Source organism: Chroicocephalus ridibundus, chromosome 7 (assembly GCF_963924245.1).
Source record: "Chroicocephalus ridibundus chromosome 7, bChrRid1.1, whole genome shotgun sequence".
Classification (NCBI taxonomy): Eukaryota; Metazoa; Chordata; class Aves; order Charadriiformes; family Laridae; genus Chroicocephalus; species Chroicocephalus ridibundus.
The window spans coordinates 46,473,447-46,492,708 of record NC_086290.1 but is presented as its reverse complement, the minus strand read 5'-3'; the positions used below and the strand labels follow the sequence as shown (position 1 = coordinate 46,492,708).

Below are 19,262 nucleotides of genomic sequence, written 5' to 3'. Positions count from 1 at the left end.
CGAACCGAAGATGGGGGGAGGCTGGAGGGCAGGAGGAGCCCGCAGCAGGCGCAGGCAGTGCTGGGGAGTCTTGTGGGGGGACCAAAGTGGGTCTAGCAGCAAGACTCAGAGGTTTGTGCTGTCCCTGGTGCGTGGCCAGCAGGGCCCCAGCTCTGGCTACATTAGCTGCGGCAACGTCCGCTGGTTCCTCTTGAGCTTTGTTCTTCCTTCAAGGCAGACTGGAGCTGTGATGGTTTTTTGAGTGCCAGTGGAACTTACAGCTGAACAGCGTCTGGGGCTGAATCCAGCAACGTGGTCAGCATGGGGGCAGGAGCCAGCTGAAGGTCCCCAGGCGCCTTCCGGGTGTCTCATTAAATAAGCTACGCAAACAAAGAGTAATTGCAGGAATGTTTGCTTGGTGGACGAAAGGGCTGTGGGCAGTTGGCAGGGCTTGCATGATGCAAATCAGCAGCCATTAGAAATTCCAGTGTAAATGTAACAGAAAAAGAAAACCTAGAAATGAGTCATTCACGTGACTGGGGGGAACAGCTTCCCACCAAAGAAGTCAGACCCCAGGAGTGGGGTTTTCTCCCAGCTGAGGAAGATTTGGGCTGTGATAACTTCAAACTAGAGCCTTGCCAGCAAACCTCAGACGCCTCTTTGGCTTGGTCCCGTCCCAGCGCTTGTGATGAACCAGGGACACGGCCTCTTCTGATGCGGCCGCAGGGACGTTCTGCCCTGGGTGGGGGTGGGGTTGGGCCACGCTGCCCGTCGTCTCCCATGCTGCTGCCCCGGTGTGTTTGGGAAGGACGCAGGGCAGCGTGGGAAGCGGAGCTGCCAGCACTGGGGGAGAAGGAGCTGCCGCAGGCGTATGTCCTGCAGAGCCCTGTGTCTTGCCACGGCAGGGTGTGTGGGGAGCGAGCGGTGTGTTCTATCTGTGCTGCGGGGTGTGAGTGGTCATCGTTAAAGGACTACCGTGGGCTGCTTGTTGGCTCAGTGTATTTTACTTTTAGCCACCTGGATGGAGCGTCAGAGGAGAGCTCCCTGCAGGCCCTCTCCTGGCGGTGAAGTGAAGGAGGGGGCTGCTTCGCCTTTTACCCCCAGCTGCCTTTTTCTGATGCTTATTGCCTTCTCAAAGTGCGGCCTGTGTTCTCGAAAGCCAATGTCAATATTTCAGTGCAAAGCAGAGGGCAGCTGACCCGAGCAAAATCACACTGCATTGGATCAGTTTAAAAATAGTATGTATGCACGTGCATTTCCTGCACGGAAATGATCGCTTTGGTTTGATTGAATTTCTCTCGCTGCTTTGGTTCCAGCAGTTTGCTAAGGTGAACCCCAGCACGAGGTAGACTGGGGTTCTTTTCTTGTCTGTCAAGATCCTTTTCTAGAGTAACACAAAAAATCAGAAAAGACTGATAGAATCAGACTTCTCTATAATTTATTCACAAGTTCTTAAAAAAAAACAAAAAACCAAAACACCTGACTTCCAAAACAGTTGGGAGGATTTCTGCAATGTGTCAAAGAGAAACTTCTCTTGGAGCTGTGCGATTCCTGGTCATTTCAAGCTTTCCACATCTGAGAATGAGAGGATCGGCCCTTCAGGTGGGTGGAAAAGGTGGATTTCCTGAGCCTTAGTCTGGCCTTAGAAAGCCAGAAAGGTCAAGCTGGATATCAAGATCTAGTCCACTGCTTTCCTTCGGGCAACGTCACCTTGATGTAATCAAAGCCTGGGAGATGTTTGTTCAACCTATTCTTTACATGAAGCCAGAGACTGCACATCATCCTTCCAGGTGTTTGGTTTTATTTGGGTTTTTTTGCTGTAGTGAGTTTTCTTGTACAGAGCAACTGACAGTAGCAGCTTGTGCATGAGCTGAGCAAAGCCTGTTGTCAGGCTGCTGTTGGAGGCGTGAGGAGGAGGGAGCGTGTGACTCCTGCCGGGTGGTTATTGTTTCTCTGGGGGGTTCCTGTCCCACGCTGCCAGTGCCCGCGATATCTTCTTCTTTGCTGCTAGTCCCCTCGTGCGTGCTGCGATGCTCTCTTATGGGTCTGGAGATGGCATTGGGAGCCTGAGAGATCAGACGAGATGTAGACCCAAGTGAATGGCCATTTTTCCTGCTGCTGGTGGGAACACCGAGCCCACCTTGCTTCTCAACACTTTGCTTGCCACGTCCAACGTTTTTCACTGCAGTGGTGCTTGCAAGGGCTGGATTCCTTTGCTCTTCCCCTTGGCCACCTCTCCTTCTTCATCCTTTCCCCCCTCCTGTCCCATTTTGACTTTTTCTTCTTTGTGTGCATGTCACACACAGACCTCTGTATGGATGTAGATCTGTGTGTCTGCTCCTTTCTGTAGTTTAATCTTGCTTTCTCCTTGCACCCAGCACTGCCCCTTGCCCCTCACTATTGGCACACGAGCTGCTCTGCACCCCGTGAGAGCAGAGCTGAGCTGTGATACCGTGACACCAGCCTGTGCCATCCCCGCCTTCCTGGGGCTCCTGGCCTCACCGAGACCCCTGGAGATGGTGCAAGATGCGCAGAACAGCTGGGAGGTATGGATCATAGAATCACAGAATTGTAGGGTGGGAAGGGACCTCTGGAGATCATCCCGTCCAACCCCCTGCCAGAGCAGGGTCACCCAGAGCAGGTGGCACAGGAACGCGTCCAGGCGGGTTTGGAATGTCTCCAGAGACGGAGACTCCACCACCTCTCTGGGCAGCCTGTGCCAGGGCTCTGCCACCCTCACAGCAAAGACGTTCCTCCTCATGTTTAGGTGGAACTTCCTATGCTCAAGTTCGTGCCCGTTACCTCTTGTCCTGTCCCCGGGCACCACTGAAAAGAGCCTGGCCCCATCCTCTTGACACCCACCCTTTCAGTATTTATAACTGTTGATAAGATCCCCCCTCAGCCGTCTTTTTTCCAGACTGAAGAGACCCAAATCCCTCAGCCTTTCTTCATAAGAGAGGTGTTCCAGTCCCCTCAGCATCTCGGTAGCCCTTTGCTGTCCCCTCTCCAGCAGTTCCCTGCCCCTGTTGAACCGGGGAGCCCAGAACTGGACCCTGCGCTCCAGACGCGGCCTCCCCAGGGCAGAGCAGAGGCAGAGGATGACCTCCCTCGACCTGCTGGCCACACTCTTCTTGATGGCCCCCAGGATGCCATTGGCTTTTTTGGCCACAAGGGCACATCGCTGGCTCATGGTCATCCTGTTGTCCACCAGGACTCCCAGGTCTCTTTCCACAGAGCTGCTCTCCAGCAGGTCAGCCCCAACCTGTCCTGGTGCGGGGGGTTATTCCTCCTCAGCTGCAGCACCCTACACCTGCCCTTGTTGAATTTCATGAGGTTCCTCTCCACCCAACTCTCCAGCCTGTCCAGGGCTCGCTGGATGGCATCACGGCTTTCTGGTGTGTCAGCCACCCCCCCCAGCTTCGTGTCATCGGCAAACTTGTGGCATGCCCTACGACCTGGGCTGGCCAAAACTGCGGCCTGGGGAGAGACCCCTCATGCACAGGGCACAGCTCTTCCCATTTTTCCACTGCAGTCAGATGCCTTTCTTTGTGTCCTAACGTCAACCTCTGCAAGTGATAGCGGTTTCCCTTCCCTCCTGACGTCATCTCCCTTGTTTGCCAACATCACCCATTCCTACAGGGCTCAGCTGCCCTCTTGCCCCATGGGAAAGAGTCCTCAGAAAAGTGATGGCAGAGCATCCTCTGGTTGGTTGGGCACATGAGGTTGTAGACGATATTAGCTATTCAAAAGCGACTTTTTACTGACTGTTGGCATGGAGATGGGCGTTTGGAGTAATCGCCATTGGCATCGTTTATGCTCCCCTAGCCCGGGGATGGGGACCCCGCAACTTGTCAGCTGGATTTACTTGCCTGTCCTTGCACTGCTCCTTCCCGTCCCAGCACCTCCCCGGTGGCACGGGCATGCACGGGGCACTGGGGGAGGCTCCCCATGCAGGGACGTGGGGTGGTCCGTCTTAATTAGCTCATCCCTGCCTTGCCTTGGAGATCCTGGCTCTCCCCCACCACAAGGCACCACCCCACCTGTGTTTTTGGCACCAAGTAAAGCTCCCTGGCTCCCTCAGCGCTTAGCGGCTCCCATCTTTGCCCTCCGTGAACAGCTTTCCAGTCTATTCCTCGACATATTACTTCTGGCAGCTGCCCCAGGATCTCTGTCCTGTGCCTCCAAAGGGAAGAGTGTCCCTGAAGTGGCAGCACTGGCTGCAAAATGAATCAACAGCTTCAGGCGGTTTCTGAGCCGCAGCCAAGCTGCAAGTCTTGCAGCCCCTGTTCCTGTGTCACGTGGAGCGTGGCTGAGCTCTGGATTTCGGTCATGTCCGCACTGTCAGCCTCGCTCAAGGCTGAAGGCTTGCTTTTCTCCGCATTTCTGGTGAGTATTAATTCTGCACCTCCTTGTGCATGGCTGAGCTCTTCCCTCCGTTGGCAGTCGCAGTCCAGTCTCTGCCGATGGAGGCAAGTCCTCAGAAACAGCAGAATCAATCTCAGATCAGCCGCAGACTTCACCAGCCGCCCTCCTGCAACCTCTGCTCAAAACACCTTTGTAATTTTTCATGTGTAAGTGGAGCGCATGTGACTCCTCGGGTTTCTGTGCTGCATCTTCAGCTGCCTGACTCACCTGGAAGCTCATAAATACATCAAGCGCTGCAGACACAGGCACAGTTAACGTGGAGCGTGTCTTTGACTCCTTTTTTTTTTTTTGCAGTCCCTGTTGCTGGCAGCATGAACGAAGAGCTGTCTGATGCTCCTCCACTTCATCCCTGCACCTCCGGGGCTCTTGGGGAGCTGGTCTCCCCACAGCCATGTCTCAGAGGCTGCTCTGGCTGTTGTCTCAGCTCTTCCTGCACTCCCGCAGCCCTCTCTGGTGCCCTGTAGAAGATGCGTGGTGGCACCCAGTGCTGCGGGGAGGGCGCGTAGACAGGGACTGGCTGGAAGGGAGAGGGGACCTGCAATCCTCACTGGAGGTGAGCAGCTGTTGGGACTGGAAATGGGAAAGGCTGCCATGTAGCAGGCAGGGGAGTGTGCAAAGTGGAAATGCTGGTTTCCAGGTTACTCTGTGGAGCTTAGAAGAGCAGGGAATGTGATAACGTGAGGTTGCAGCCCAGAAGGCCAATCGCAGCCTGGGCTGCATCAAAAGAACCGTGGCCAGCAGATCCAGAGAGGTGATTCTCCCCCTCTGCTCCTCTCTGGTGAAACCCCACCTGGAGCTCTGTGTCCAGCTCTGGAGCCCTCAGCACAAGAAGGACATGGAGCTGTTGGAGTGGGGCCAGAGGAGGCCACGAAGATGATCCGAGGGCTGGAGTACCTCTGCTGTGAGGACAGGCTGAGAGAGCTGAGGGGGGTTCAGCCTGGAGAAGAGAAGGCTCTGGGGAGACCTTATAGTGACCTTCCAGTCCCTAAAGGGGCTCCAGGAAAGCTGGGGAGGGGCTGTTTGCAAGGGCATGGAGCCATAGGACGAGGGGCAATGGTTTAAACTAGAGCAGGGCAGGTTGAGATTAGCCATTAGGAAGAAGTTCTTTACACTGAGGGTGGTGAGACACTGGCCCAGGTTGCCCAGAGAGGCGGTGGAGGCCCCATCCCTGGAGACGTTCAAGGCCAGGCTGGATGAGGCTCTGAGCAACCTGATCTAGTTGAAGATGTCCCTGCTCACTGCAGGGTGGCTGGACTAGACGGCCTTTAGAGGTCCCTTCCAAACCAACGCATTCTGTGATTGTATGACAGTGGCCCCAAGTCAGCCCCAGGTGCCTGTTCCACTTAGTGTGCAAGGAGCTGGTTTTCAAGCTAATACATGTATGTGATAGGAGCTGGAGCTTCAAGCCCTCTGGGAGGAAAGCTGGTCCCTTCCCCTGCAGGAACCCTTCACCCAGATGGTCCCAGCTCTCCACAGAAGCCATCAGGCAGCAGCATGCTGAAGGACCCTGGTCCTGTCTCAGAGTGATCTGTGCCCATGTCTGCGTGGGGCAGGTGAGCGGAGCTGCCTCGGGAGGAGCGGAGGTTGCTCCTGGAGGCATTGGGCTCCCAGGGGGTGTGAGAAACCACCTGCAGCCTGTGACAGGGGCATAGTGATGTGTGCCATGCAGAGACCCATCCACGGGGATCCCGAGGGCGGCTGGAGAAGGTGCTGGAGGCTTGAGCACTGAGGTGCTGGCACCAGACGTGGTTTCAGCCAGTCGGCATCCACTGCTGTGGCTCCTCCTGGATGGGAGGGGGGCTTGTGTGTGTGCGAGCGTGGGCTTGGGGGTGGAATTAGCACTGCTCTTCAGCGGGAGCTGGTGGCAGGAGAGACACCTCCTTGACGTGCCTGCCCAGCCTTCCCAGGAGGAGGAGGAGGAGGAGACAGAGGAGAAGAAAACAGAGCAGGGAGAAAGTGGGCTCCCAGCCCGGACCATGGGGAGGGCTCATGGGGGCGATGGCAGGCAGGGTGACGTCTCTTTTGGAATCGAACAGTGCCCTTGTCACTTGAGTAAACTAAGCCCTGTTCCTCCTGACAGGAATGCTCCCCGCTGGTGGGATGTGCAATAAAGCTTCTTTGCCCACCTGCAAAGGAGCATGGGGAGACACTGGTGGGAGGGGGAGCCCAAATTGCACACGGCCAGGGTCCTCCCAGGAGCCACCAACCCCTGTGAGTCCCCTCTGCGTGAGCCTGGGGGAGCACAGAGGCACGAGGGCAGGTGGAAACTCAGATTAGGAACTTGGAGGAAGGGACAACCTGTCGGGCCCCTCCGGGCAGAGCCTCAGCCCCAGGGCCCTGGTGTGAAGGTACCTGATGAAGTGAGGGGGGGTTGTGCCTGCCTGGGGCACGGGAGACGTGTCGGGATGCAGGGGAAGAGCATTCGGGGTTCGCGCAGGACTTGTTATGAGATGTTTAAGAGAGGAAGCAAAGGTGGGAGAAGGCGTGAACAAGCGCAGGAAAACAGAGGGATAATGGGACAGGAAGGACGGGTTGCGTGTGAAGAGTTTGCTGGTCAGTACGCTCCTCTAGCCAGGCCCCGCGCCCCAAGGTCAGTGCAGGCTGACTTATTTTCTTAACAAACCTGCTCTCTAAGTGTGCCCTGGGTGAAGGCTTTGCATCGCGTGTGCGCGCATGGGGGCGAAGGCAGCAGTGGGAGCCAGGTCACGGCTCAGAGGGTGCGTGTTGGAGCCCCGCTGCGGGAGGATCCACGGTGTACAGGTACAGACGCACTGCGGCTGTACAGACCCACCTCTGTGTTTGTTCCCCAGGGAGGGGAACAGGACCAGGCTGTCGGTGGTCTCTGCGCATCTGTCAGTGCTGAACCACGTGGCCAGTGTGTCTGTGCGTGTGGGTGTGTGTCTGTGTGCGTGTGTCTGTGTGTGTCCGTGTGTGTGTGTGTCCGTGTGTGTGTGTGTCCGTGTTTGTGTGTGTCTGTGTGCATGTCTGTGTGTGGGGGTGTGTATGGGTGGGGGTGTGTGCGCGTCTGTCTGTGTGTGTCTGTGTCTCTGTGTGTGTGCGTGTCCGTGTGTGTGTCCGTGTGTCTGTCTATGTCTCTCTGTGGATGCTCAGCCTTGCTGCTGGTCGGCCTGGGGTGGATGGACCTCACCTCCACCAGCTGCTGGATCCACCCGGTTCCCTGACACCTGCCTTCCCCTCCGGGGCTGGTCAGCCCTTCACCCACACCCAAGGCATGGGGGGATGGAGCGATGCCCGGCACCGGGAGGGGAGCTCCTGCGGGCAGGCTGAGCTCGCTGACCGGATGCCAAGCAACACCAGCACGATGGAGACCAGCCGCAGTCCCTTTCTGGTCATAAATGCTAACCTCCTAACGCAGTAATCACTGTTCCTCTGGCACCAAGTCCTGCCCAGCACAGCCTGGCTCTCTCCTGACCCTGCCGCTGGTGTCATGATCCTGCTGAACTGCCGAACAGACCACGAATCCGCACCTGCCCGTCTGGGCAAAGGCCTCCTGCGTACACCCCAGGGTAGCGGCAGGCGCGACATGGCCGGAACCAGGGGCTCAGGGCACCCCTTGGAACACGGCCCGGTTGGTCTGTCGCCCTCGCTGCCGAGGAGGATGCCCAGGCTCCCGCTCTGCCCGAGGGGTCTCCCGTCCCTCCTGCTCGGCAGCGTGTCTGCTCACAGGGAGGCGCAGCCGCAGGAGCCGGGGCGGGAGCACAGGGCGGGAGGGGAGAGGGGTTGTGTTTCTGCCTGGATGCCGGTCCGGGGAGGGGAGGGGGGTCCGACCCCCGCAGGTCTCCCCCGCGGCCGCCAGGGGGCGCCGCGCCTCAGAGCGCGGCCCGGCGCGGGGCAGCCGCGGCCCCGGCAGCAGCCATTGCCGAGCGCGGCCCCGGCACCCGGCGGGGCCCTGGGGGGAGCGGGGCGGGGGGCGCCGCGTCCCTGTGAGGGGGCCGAGGGCGGCGGGGAGGGGCTGCTGGAACCCGCCGCCGCCTTCTGTGAGGGGCGGCACCGCGGGGGCCCCGGCCGGCCCGGTCCTGGCCGGCTACCCAGGCGGCTCCCCCGGCTCCCCAGGACCCTCCGGGCGCCCCTCCGGCCCGGCCGCGGCCGGCTCCCCAGGCCTCTCCCCCGGCTCCCCAGTACCCTCCGGGCGGCCCCTCCGGCCGGGCCCGCGGCGCCCCGCTGGTCGGAGCTCCGTCCGCTCCTTTCCCGCAGTAGTTTGCTCAGCAAACAGCATCTCGCCATCTTAATTCCCTACGAATGAGTCAGGGGCGTGTGGAGGTTTCATCCAGGCATCTGGAGAGCTGGGCAGTCACCAACCACACGAAACGTCATGAGAGCAAGGGCCGGATTCTCTGCCCAGGACGGGGTTATCCTGGGTACCCGCACAAATGGGGGGATGAGGGGCTGGAGGGCAGCCCCCCAGAGAGAGCTCTGGGGGTCGGGGTTGGTGGCAAGTTGAAGAGGAGTTAGCAGCGTGCAGCCATAGGGCCAGGGGTGCAGCCAGCACGGCATCACGAGCCGGCCGAGGGACGTGTCTGTCCCGCCCTGCACCTCAGTGGTCCGGCCCCACCTTGAGCTCTGAGCGCGTTTTGGGGCGCCTCAATAGGACATCAAACTATTGGAGCGTGTCCAGAGGAGAGCGACCAAGATGGTGAAGGGTCTGCAGGGCAAGACTTAGGAGGAGCGGCTGAGGTCGCTTGGCTTGTTCAGCCTGGAGAAGAGAAGGCCTGAGGGGTGCCCTCGTGACAGCCTGCACCTTCCTCGAGGGAGGCACTGGGGGCAGGTGCTGATCTCCTCACGCTGGTGACCGGTGACAAGGACACGAGGGGATGCAATGAAGCCGCACCAGGTTAGACATTAGGAACAGGTTCTTCACCAAGAGAGTGGTCAGTCCCTGGACCAGGCTCCCCCGGGGAGTGGTCATGGCACCAAGCCTGCCAGAGTTCAGGGAGCGTCTGGAGGACACTCTTGGTCGTATGGTTTAGTGTTAGGTAGTCCTGCGAGGAGCAGGGAGATAAGACTCTGTGATCCCTACGCGTCCCTTCCAACTTGAGATGTCCTGTGATTCCATGACTTTAACCCGAGCAGGGTTTGCTCAGGCCATTTGTCATTGAGATGTATGTCTGGTTTCGGGGATTATCTGCTCAGTGCGTGAAGCTGGAGGAGCCGGGAGAAGTGGTCTTTGTCACGACACTCAATTATGATGGCTGGACGTTTCGCAGTGAACAGGAGCAGGGTTTTGCTGGGACATTTCTGCTTGACTCTCACCTGGCTGGTTTAGGACACCGAAAGCTGTCCCGCTGCAGAGCCACCCCCTGCACTGGTGGCTCTGGACCTTCTCCCTGGCACAGGAGGAGGACACCCGAGCTTCCGCACCGAGACCATCCCAGCACTGGGCACCCCAGGGAGGCTGGACACATCCAGGGCCACTGGCTACAGCTCCAGTGGCCCTGAGGCTGGACCAGGTGGTCCCAGGGCAGCACCAGAACGTGCAGGCACCTGCAGGCACAGGCTGTGGGAGGTGTCCCCAGGAAAGGGGGGGCATAGGGGTGTCTCCGCGACACCACCAGGTCCCCCAAAACCAGCAAACTGGCACCGCCTGTTTTAGCCCTGTTGGCACCTCGCTGCCCCCTGCGAGCCCGGGGTTGGGGTCCCCCAGGGTGGTCCCCCGACCCTGCCTGCCCCTGTGTGTGTGTGGGGGTGTCAGTGTGAGCCGCTGGTGCCCCCAAACTGTGGTGTCTGCCGGAGCCCCAGCTACTGTCCCAGGGACCCGCAGGGTGACCCTGCTGTGGGGGCTGCCCTGCAGTCTGCCCTCCCCGGAGAGCACCCTCATGTGCTGTCCCGCAGGTGTGACCCCCCCCCAGGTGAGACCCCCGAGTGGGACTCCAGCTGCGACCCCTGATGTTATTTCCAGGTGTGACCTCCTCGTGTGCACCCCCTAAGCGTGGCCTCCCCCACAGTGCATGCATCCGCCCCCCCGGTGACTCCCCTCACTTTGACGTGCTGCAGCTGTATCGTCCTCAGCTCTGCCCCCTCTTCGGTCTCCCCGACCCCCCGGTGTGCGCCCCCTGCTCTCCCCCCCTCCCGGTGTGCCCCCCCCACGGTGTGCCCCCCCTCAGTGGCCCCCCAGTCCTCTCCCGGTGTGCCCCCCCTCAGTGTCCCCCCAGTCACCTGCCGGTGTGCCCCCCCCGCGGTGTGCCCCCCCTCAGTGGCCCCCCAGTCCCCTCCCGGTGTGCCCACCTCTGTGTGCCCCCCCGGTGTGCCCCCCCCGGTGTGCTCCCTCGGTGTGCCCCCCCTCAGTGGCCCCCCAGTCACCTCCCGGTGTGCCCCCCCCCCACGGTGTGCCCCCTCGGTGTGCTCCCCCCCGGGCCCCCCCCGCGCCGCTCCCGCTCCGCCCGGCCGCGCGCATGTGCCGCGCCCGCCCCTCCCCCGCGCGGCGGCCGGACCCAGCGGCGGCGGCGGCCGGGCAGGATGAAGGACCGGACCGGGGAGCTGCGCGCTGTGAGTGGGGGGGGCACCGGCCGCTGGGGGGGGAGGGCAGCGCCTCTGCCCCTGCTCGGGGACCACTCGCCGTCGGCTCATCTCCCTCCGCCCCGGGCCGGGGGCCGCCGTGCCCCGAGCGGCGGCGGCGGCGGCTGGGCGGGAGGATGAGGGCCGGGGCCGAGCCCCACCGTCCCTCGCGGGGGTGTAGGGGCGGGAGCGGGGACCCCCGGAATGCGTCCTCTCCCCCTCCCACCCCGGTCGTCCCCCCCCATCTTCCGTGGGCCGCTCCGGTTCCCCCCGGCGCCGGGCGGCTGCGGCTCCCGGGCGGGCGGTGCGAGCGGCGGGCGCTGCCCCGGGGGACCCCATCTCCCCCGGCACCGGGTGACCGGCCGCCCTGGGGGGGCCGAGCCGTCTGAAAACCATCCCCGTCTGAAGCAAACGAACAAACAAAATGTTTATTTTATATCTGGAGTAGGGAGGGCAGCGTCCGGCGGGGATGCCGCGGACGGGGGTGCCCCGTGGGCGGCAGGGCCCTGCCCGTGCCGTGCCGGTGACCCCCGGTGCCGTCTCCCGCTCCGGCCACCCGCTTCTGCACCCATTTTGCTTTTTCATCCTCCTGGCTCTGCTGATGTCATCTGGCCTGGGAAGAGCCCGGAGCCGCGCAGCCCTTCCAGGGCTGCCCGCCCGGGGGTCGCCAGCCGCTGCCCGGCATCCCCCGCTGCCCCCACCCCCCCCGGCACCGCCGCTGCCAACGCTGCCGTGACCTGCGGCCCTGCCGAGCCCGCGGGGGCGAGCGGGGCAGCAGGCACGGTCTGCAGGTGGTCCCGTGGGGGTGCCTGGGCGGGGTGGACCCCGCGCTGCGTCCCGCCGGTGGGGCAGTCGGAGATCCCCGCTGGTCCCGGGGTTCGGCTGGCGGAGCACGGGCAGCAGCTTCTGTGGGCGCCACGGTGGAGCCCCTTGCTGCCCCTTGGCTGCCTGCCGGGGACTACAGGCACTGGGACCCCCCAGTCGCACCGGGGCGGGCGTGCAGCATGTGGGGGGCAGTGGGGATGCCCAGGGGGGGCAAGAGCCCGGAATCCCAGGTCATTACTCCAGCATCCAGCCTCCCGTCTCGTGCCACCACACCAGTGCTTGCTTTGCTGCTTTTTCTTGGTTTTTTTTTTTTGTTTTTTTGTTTTTTTTTTTTTTAATTATTTCACGATCGGGTCTGCCGAGCCACCTGGGAGGCGAGAGGGGGTCTGGTCATGGCATCTGTGGCCCATCCCGGGGGGGGTGACCCGGATGTGGAGTGAGGGGTGGTGGGGATGACTGTGGGTGCCCAGGCTGGCTGTCCCCGTGGAGACCCTACTGGGATCACTTCAGCCGGGAGTTTGGCTTGGTCTGGAAAATGCCAGGATGGAGCTGGGGTGATGCCAGCAAGGGGCTGAGGGGCTGGCAGTCGATGCCGAGAGGGTGTCTGTGGATGCTGGAGGAGGAAGGGGCTATATAAAGAACAACTGCACCCCCACCCCCCACTCAGCCGGAGCGCCTGGAAAGCACCCAAACAGGGGGGCTCTTTCTCCACCAACAGCGCAGGCTGTGAAATAGAATTGGAAAATAGGCTTTTTAATAATAATAGTAAAACCAGCCCCATGAATGTCCTCTTGGCAGCCGCTGCTGGCTGAGAAGTGATGCCGTAGAGTATTTTAAAATCTCTCCATTCCTTTTCCTGAAGAAAAATAAAATGTGTTTTTGCCTCGCTCCTGCTGATGATCCTTATTCATCAGCCTAATGCTGAAGGGTGCAGCATCCTCCCCGGGGCTCCCTGCCGCATCCGGGGGGCTCCTGGGGATGGAGGCCCAGTTCAGAGCATCTGGATGCCCCAAAGCTGAGCGGGTGCCCACAGTGGGGCAGAGGCTGGCAGGGCGGCAGGGAGCGGGGGCAGTGCGCATGGGAAACGTGGATTTACAGCCTTGGTGATGGCAGTCACCTGCAAGGAGCAAGATGCTGCAGTGGACGGAGTATAAGGAGTATTTGGGTTTGTATTTTCTGCGCTGTTAGTAGCCAGCTTCATTAATAGCCTGGGCTGTTTTCTTCCTCTTTTAATATGGTGTCTAAATTCTGACAGGGATGATAAAAAAGAAGAATTAAAAAAGAAGAGCTGGCATTATTGGTGCTGAGGAGGGGATGGAAGGCTTTTGCTGCTGTGTAGAACAAGAGCTTCATGTCTTAATGGGATTTTTAAAATGGTACTTGCGATGCAGAATGCTAATCCCATGTCTTCTCTGAACCTTGGTGCTCCGAGTTGTATTCAGACTCGCTGGAGCTTATCTAGTGCCCTGGGGGTGGTGGTGCCCCCAGGCCTACTCTGAACCAGGGACAGGAAATTTAGCTTATGGCTGAAAAATGTCCTCTTGTTGTGGAGGAGGAGCAGCCAAGGACTGGCCGTGAAGGATGCCTGTAAGGAGACCAGCAGAGCTTTGCTGTCAGCTGCTCGTGGGTAGGTGCCACAGCTCTGGCCATGGGTGGTGTTTCCTGCCCATCTGGAGTGGGGCTGGAGCTGATCACCTTCCCCAAAACCCACAAGAGTAGCTCCTCCTGCTGCAGTTGTCCCTCTGCAGTGTTAGTGACAGAGCAGGGAAGGGATGAAAATCATCTGAAAAAGAATTTATTTTGCTTTTGGGACAGTCTCTAAGCTGCTTCTCCTTGTGCTCCAGGTACCTAAAATGTCTTTATTTAGGCTCGGCTTCTGTTGTGTCCTCCAAAGCTTGAGGCTAGCTGGTGCCGAGGGTGCTGCATTATAAAGAGCTGTCACCAGCTGTGGATGGAGGAAGAGCCTGAAGGTCTGCTCAACGCGTGAGGGCTCTGCTGACCTGGCTCAGCAGGGCATCACGGCCAGGGTGCTGTGGAGCTGGGATGAGATGGTGCGTGCGTGCAGGACTGTGAGGGTTCCACGCTGCCTGGGAGGTGACAGCTCAGTTTGGGTGAGATGTTGGGATTTCCAGGCTGTGAGACAGGTATAAATGGTAAAATAATTATGAGTGATGTTTTGAGAGAGCAAGAGGAGGTGAGGGAGATGTGCAAGTGTCGTAGGATCACAGTGGTTTGGGTTGGAAGGGATCTTCAGAGGTCAGGGACACCTCCCACCAGCCCAGGTTGCTCCAAGCCCCATTCAGCCTGGCCTTGAACCCCTCCAGGGATGGGGCAGCCACAGCTTCTCTGGGCAACCTGGGCCAGGGTCCCACCACCCTCCTGGTATGACGTTTCTTCCTTATGTCTGACCTAACCCCAGCCCCGTTCAGTTCAAAACCACTGCCCCTTGTCCTGTCACTGCAGGCCCTGGTCAAAAGTCTCTCTCCCTCTTTCCTAGAAGCCCCTTTAAGTCCTGAGTGGCCGCAGGAAGGTCTCCCTGGAGCCGTGTCTTCTCCAGGCTGCAGAAGCTGAACTCTCTCAGGCTTTCTCCAGAGCAGAGGTGTTCCAGCCGTGGGAGCATGTTGGTGGCCTCCTGTGGTGCGTCTCTGCCAGGTCCATGTCTGCGTTGTGGTGGGGAGCCCAGAGGTGGAGGCTTGCGGGGGGTGTGAGGAGAGCAGAGCAGAGGGGGAGCATCCCCTCCCTGTCCCTGCTGGCCACGCTGCTGTGGATGCAGCCCAGGAGACGCTTGGCGAAAGTGGGCTACAAGTGCACATTGGCGGCTGATGTCCCATTTGTCACCCACCAGTATCCCCCAGTCCTTCTCTGCAGGGTGCTCTCCATCCATCGCTCCCTCCCTCAGCCAGTCTGTGCTGGTACTGGGGATTGCCCTGATCCAGGTGCAAGACCCTGCACTTGGCCTGGTTGAACTTCATGAGGTTCACGTGGACCCACTCCTCCAGCCTGTCCAGGTCTCTCTGGATGCCTCCCCTTCCCTGCAGTGCATCGACTGCCCCACTCAGCTCGGTGTCACCTGCAATCGGTTGCCCTCAATCCCACTGTCTGTGTTGTTGATGGAGATGTTGATCAGGAAAGTGGCATTTGGCCGTTCCTGGTCCCAGAGTGCCCTGTTTCCAGCAAGACTCAGTTCCCTGCACCTGCTCCCTGTTGCTGAAGCAGTGAGACGATGCCCAGGCACTGCAGGCTGCTGTGAGATGCCTGCCCAGGCCAGGAGAGGGGGTTTTGAGGGGACATGGAAGCTGGAGGGGTGCAGGGGGTCCGTAGCTGGGTGGATCTGGATGGTTTGGATCAGGGTTGCTGCTGCTGGAGGAACTCCACACGCTTGGCATTACCGGCCATTAAGAAACATGTGGCTGGGTGATTTCGGGAGGAAGGGCCTCTGCTGTCAACATTTCATACAGCCAATTAGCAGAATTTCCAATAGTTATTGATTTTTGGTGACTGTAGCAGTTGCTGGGCTCTAATTGGTCTGGGAAAGATCATTTATTGGTTGACAGATCCTCTCCCTGTTACCTACCAGCCAGTGCTTGCTTGATGTTTTATCTTGCAGTTACATGATGGAAGTGTTCCTTGAGATGCTAGGGTGGATGCTGCCCAAAATTGTTGGGTTCGGGTGCTGCGGGGAGAGGTTTGGCAAGGCCACTGTTCTTGTGGGACGGTGTCCAGGCCTGGCAGGTTCCAGTGCTGGCAGAAGCTCCCCCAGCGTGAGAAGGACCTTCTCCAGAGCGGTGACAGGAGAAACAGGGACAGCGTGGCCCTGGAGGTCCCCCAGCACAGACCTGGTGTGGTGGGATTGGTCCTCTGTCTGAGACTCGGTGTCTGCAGAATTTGTAAGACCAAAGCCTCAACAGTTGTTTGCAACAAAGCAAGTGTACGAAGTGGTGGTCACATTTCTGGTCTAAAGGCTTGCCTTGCTCTAATGAGTGTTAATTAAGAATAAACACTCTGGGGTTTGAAGAGTTGCTCTTTATTTCATGGGGAGCTTTTGTTTCTCATCATACCTTGTTTTTGAGCGAGGAGCTGTTCCCCGCGCTAGCGGGAGAGGCGCAGGTGCAAAACCAGACCTGCTTTTGCACATCTCCAGCTTCCATAAATGGTCAAAATGGTTTTGCGAGGCGCTTTCCTCCTGCGCCCATTGCTCCTCTCTGGCAGCCATTCGTGCCACACCGTTGTCCTCCCCAGCCGGCTGAAACCCCCGGCTCCTGCCTGCCTGCTGTGTCCCTGTTTTGAGTGCTGCCTCCTGTCTGTGGGAGTTGTGGGAGGTGTGTGTTAAAAATAAAAGGAGAGAGAAAAGTGGAGTCGGCTCCAGGTCCAGCTCCTTGGATCCCCCCCCTCTTCCCTCCTGCAGCAGCTGAAATCTGCGGCACAGCCCAACAGTACTTGCAGCCAGAGCTTGCTCCATCCCCTCTCATTAGTAATCCCGCTGATAATTTCTCTCTCAGGGGCACAAATGTGAAGTCGACCAAAGTTGCTGTTTGCAGCAGAAGTCGGGTCTCGTCAGTCTCCCTCTGGGCAGCAGGGCTTTACCGGAGCCACCCCCCAATGCCAAAGTCCCTGCTGACCCCAGAGATAGATATATTTGCTTATTTAAATGCTGTCTTCTTCCTTTCCTTTTTTTAACCCTCTTGGTTGCCTGGCGTGCTTTCAAGCTCTTCTATTCAACCAAAAGGGTCAAGTAAATAATTCATCTTCACTTCTTCTCTCACCCATCGGGAAGCCGGGGCTGTCACGTGGCAGGTGGCAGCCGGTGCCTCCGTGTTGCGTGTCTGCAGCCCACACAGCCGCCCGCTCTGGCTGTAGTCAGCGGGGTGGATAGCGATGCTGAAAAGCTGATTTTTTTGGGGTCTGGAAGAAGTAAAGCTGCTGGGGAAGGCTGTGCACCACAGCTGCCCTTGGAGCACGCCTGGCCTGGCCGTCTCCCCACCGTCAGGGTGCCTCTCCAGGGAAGGTGCTTTGCCTGCTCCTTTGTGGTCCTGGAGAGTGGGAGGGGGTAAAACACAGGTGAGTTCTTGCTCCCTGGGGACTGACAGGCACGGCAGAAGATAACGGAGGTGATGGAGAGCGAGCCCACAATGCTGGCTATCAGTTGTGGGGTCCCGTCCATCTTTGTGCTGTGGGGATGCCGGTAGCAGCAGCTGGCACATGCCCGAGTAGGGCAAACCAAAGAAAACTTAACGTCAGGAAGGAAGAGGCCCTTTGATGTGCTTTCAAACACAGCAGCATGCAAATCTCAGCTTCTAGGTCGGCTCTGGGTGGTGTTCCGTGTCCCCACCCCGGGAGGAGACTGGTGTCTGCAGCGGGGGTCTGCGCGGTGGTGGCTGGAGGTTTGGAGGCCAGGCAGGCTCAACCCCCACGGGCACCGGCCTCAGGGGGGGATGCTGAGCCCCGGGGTCCCTCACTGTCTGCTGGGGAGCTCAAGGTGCGGTGCGGTGGGGGCTTGGTGGTCCCACCGAAGTCAGCCTGAATGCAAAAATACTCTTTGCCTCCCGAAACCTGGTGCCACGCTGTGGGCGCTGAAGAGTAATGAGACATTGCGTTCACAAGCCACGTATGTTGGCTGCACGCTGGATGTCTAAAAGGGCTCGAGCCAAAGGGATTTAGACTAGTTCCCGTCATTCTAATTGCAAGTGTCTTTGTCTTTGTGCGAGCTGCTCGGAAGCTATACAAATGTTTGTTTTGCTGTGTATCTCCCTGTTAACAAGATTTCTCAGGAAATATGCAAAGTTATCACTACAGGCAGAACATGTACAGTAAGGCTCATTAAGCTAAGTACTGTGATAAATTGCTACTTCCAGAAAATTATGTGTATTAGCAAAAAGGAGAAGAGTGAGCCCAAGTGGAAGACCCAGGAAGATGGAGCGTGCAGTAACATCCTGGCTCCGGGCAGATGGAGGGTGACCTGAGCAAACCCACGGCAGGGGACGGCCAAATGTCCTTGGACTGCGGCGTCTGCAGGATTATCCTTAGAGGAGACGCATAAGGAGGGGAAGGCGAGCAGGGAAGGACGGCGTGGGAAACAGCAACAGCACGATGCTGTGTCAGGACCAGGCCAGGCATAAAGCCAACGGGACTGTCTTTACTTAGAAGAAATATAAAACGAGGCAACGCTGGAAGCACAAGGAGTAGAAAGTTTTGCTGAGCTGGAAGGCAGGGGTGGAGAGCGGGGGCTGTCTGTGTCTCTGCCGTTGATGGGCAGCGGCAGGGCTGGGCTCTGAAATGTGTGTGCTGCCTTGCCCCACGAATGTGGAAGCAGACTAATGGCTGTGAGCAGAGGATGGGCGTGTGGTGTGTTATGGGCTCACAGGTTTGGGTTGGAAGGAACTTTCAAAGCCAATCCAGTGTCACCCCCTGCCCTGGGCAGGGACACCTCCCACCAGCCCAGGTTGCTCCAAGCCCTGTCCAACCTGGCCTTGAACCCCTCCAGGGATGGGGCAGCCACAGCTTCTCTGGGCAACCTGGGCCAGGGTCCCACCACCCTCCTGGTACAACGTTTCTTCCTTATGTCTGACCTAACCCCAGCCCCGTTCAGTTCAAAACCACTGCCCCTTGTCCTGTCACTGCAGGCCCTGGTCAAAAGTCTCTCTCCCTCTTTCCTAGAAGCCCCTTTAAGTCCTGAGCAGCCACAGGAAGGTCTCCCTGGAGCCGTGTCTTCTCCAGGCTGCAGAAGCCGAACTCTCTCAGGCTTTCTCCAGAGCAGAGGTGTTCCAGCCGTGGGAGCATGTTGGTGGCCTCCTGTGGTGCGTCTCTGCCAGGTCCATGTCTGCGTTGTGGTGGGGAGCCCAGAGGTGGAGGCTTGCGGGGGGTGTGAGGAGAGCGGAGCAGAGGGGGAGCATCCCCTCCCTGTCCCTGCTGGCCACGCTGCTGGGGATGCAGCCAATATGTCTTTTTATGTGATGCTGGTGATATTTGGGAGGTGATGGTGTAGATCCAGAGGCACCCTGCTTCCGTTCCTGTAGAAGGCCATAGGCATGACCCTTCTCTACTGCACTTCTCCATTACCTGCCCCACACTACTGTATTTGAAAGCTGGCAGGTCATGTCAGGAAGACAGTTTCTTTGCCTCAGATCTGCAGGACTGATGCTGACCCTGTGCAAGCCGCTCTAGGTGACTGGCTTGACCAGGCATCCTTGAATGTGGGCTGTGATAAGAAACCCACCGTGAATCCATTCTACTTTTGTTGCTCACCTTTTCTTGAGCTGCGTACCCATGCTGACTAGTTTGAGTTTTGTAAATAGATGTTTCATTTGCTTTTCACCTGCCTTGAATGCGAGCAGATCCTAAGTGCTCAGGTCACACGTGAGAGATGTCCTGAAGTAACTTTCAACCTTCTTCAGTGTGATACTCTTGAGTATTTCTAGTGGAGATGCAGGAGATACCCCCGTGCAGCCAGCCTCCTCTGGCAGGAGGGTCTCTTCCTCCGTTAACTTTTGCAGAAGCCTTAGAAGTAGTGAGCGGAGCCCGGG

At 58.9% G+C, this 19,262-nt stretch overlaps 1 protein-coding gene across 2 annotated transcripts in view; it reads left to right on the top strand.

Moving 5' to 3' along the window:
- The first annotated feature begins 10,795 nt into the window (after positions 1-10,795).
- STX1A (syntaxin 1A) overlaps positions 10,796-19,262 on the top strand; it is a 96,591-nt gene continuing 88,124 nt past the window's right edge. For both annotated transcript variants that reach the window (XR_010072047.1, XM_063341934.1), the window contains exon 1: positions 10,796-10,908. Coding sequence is in view for 1 of the 2 variants with exons in the window: in XM_063341934.1 (XP_063198004.1) it covers positions 10,879-10,908 (30 nt within the window). In the remaining variant the exon portion in view is untranslated. The remainder of the gene's footprint in view (positions 10,909-19,262) is intronic.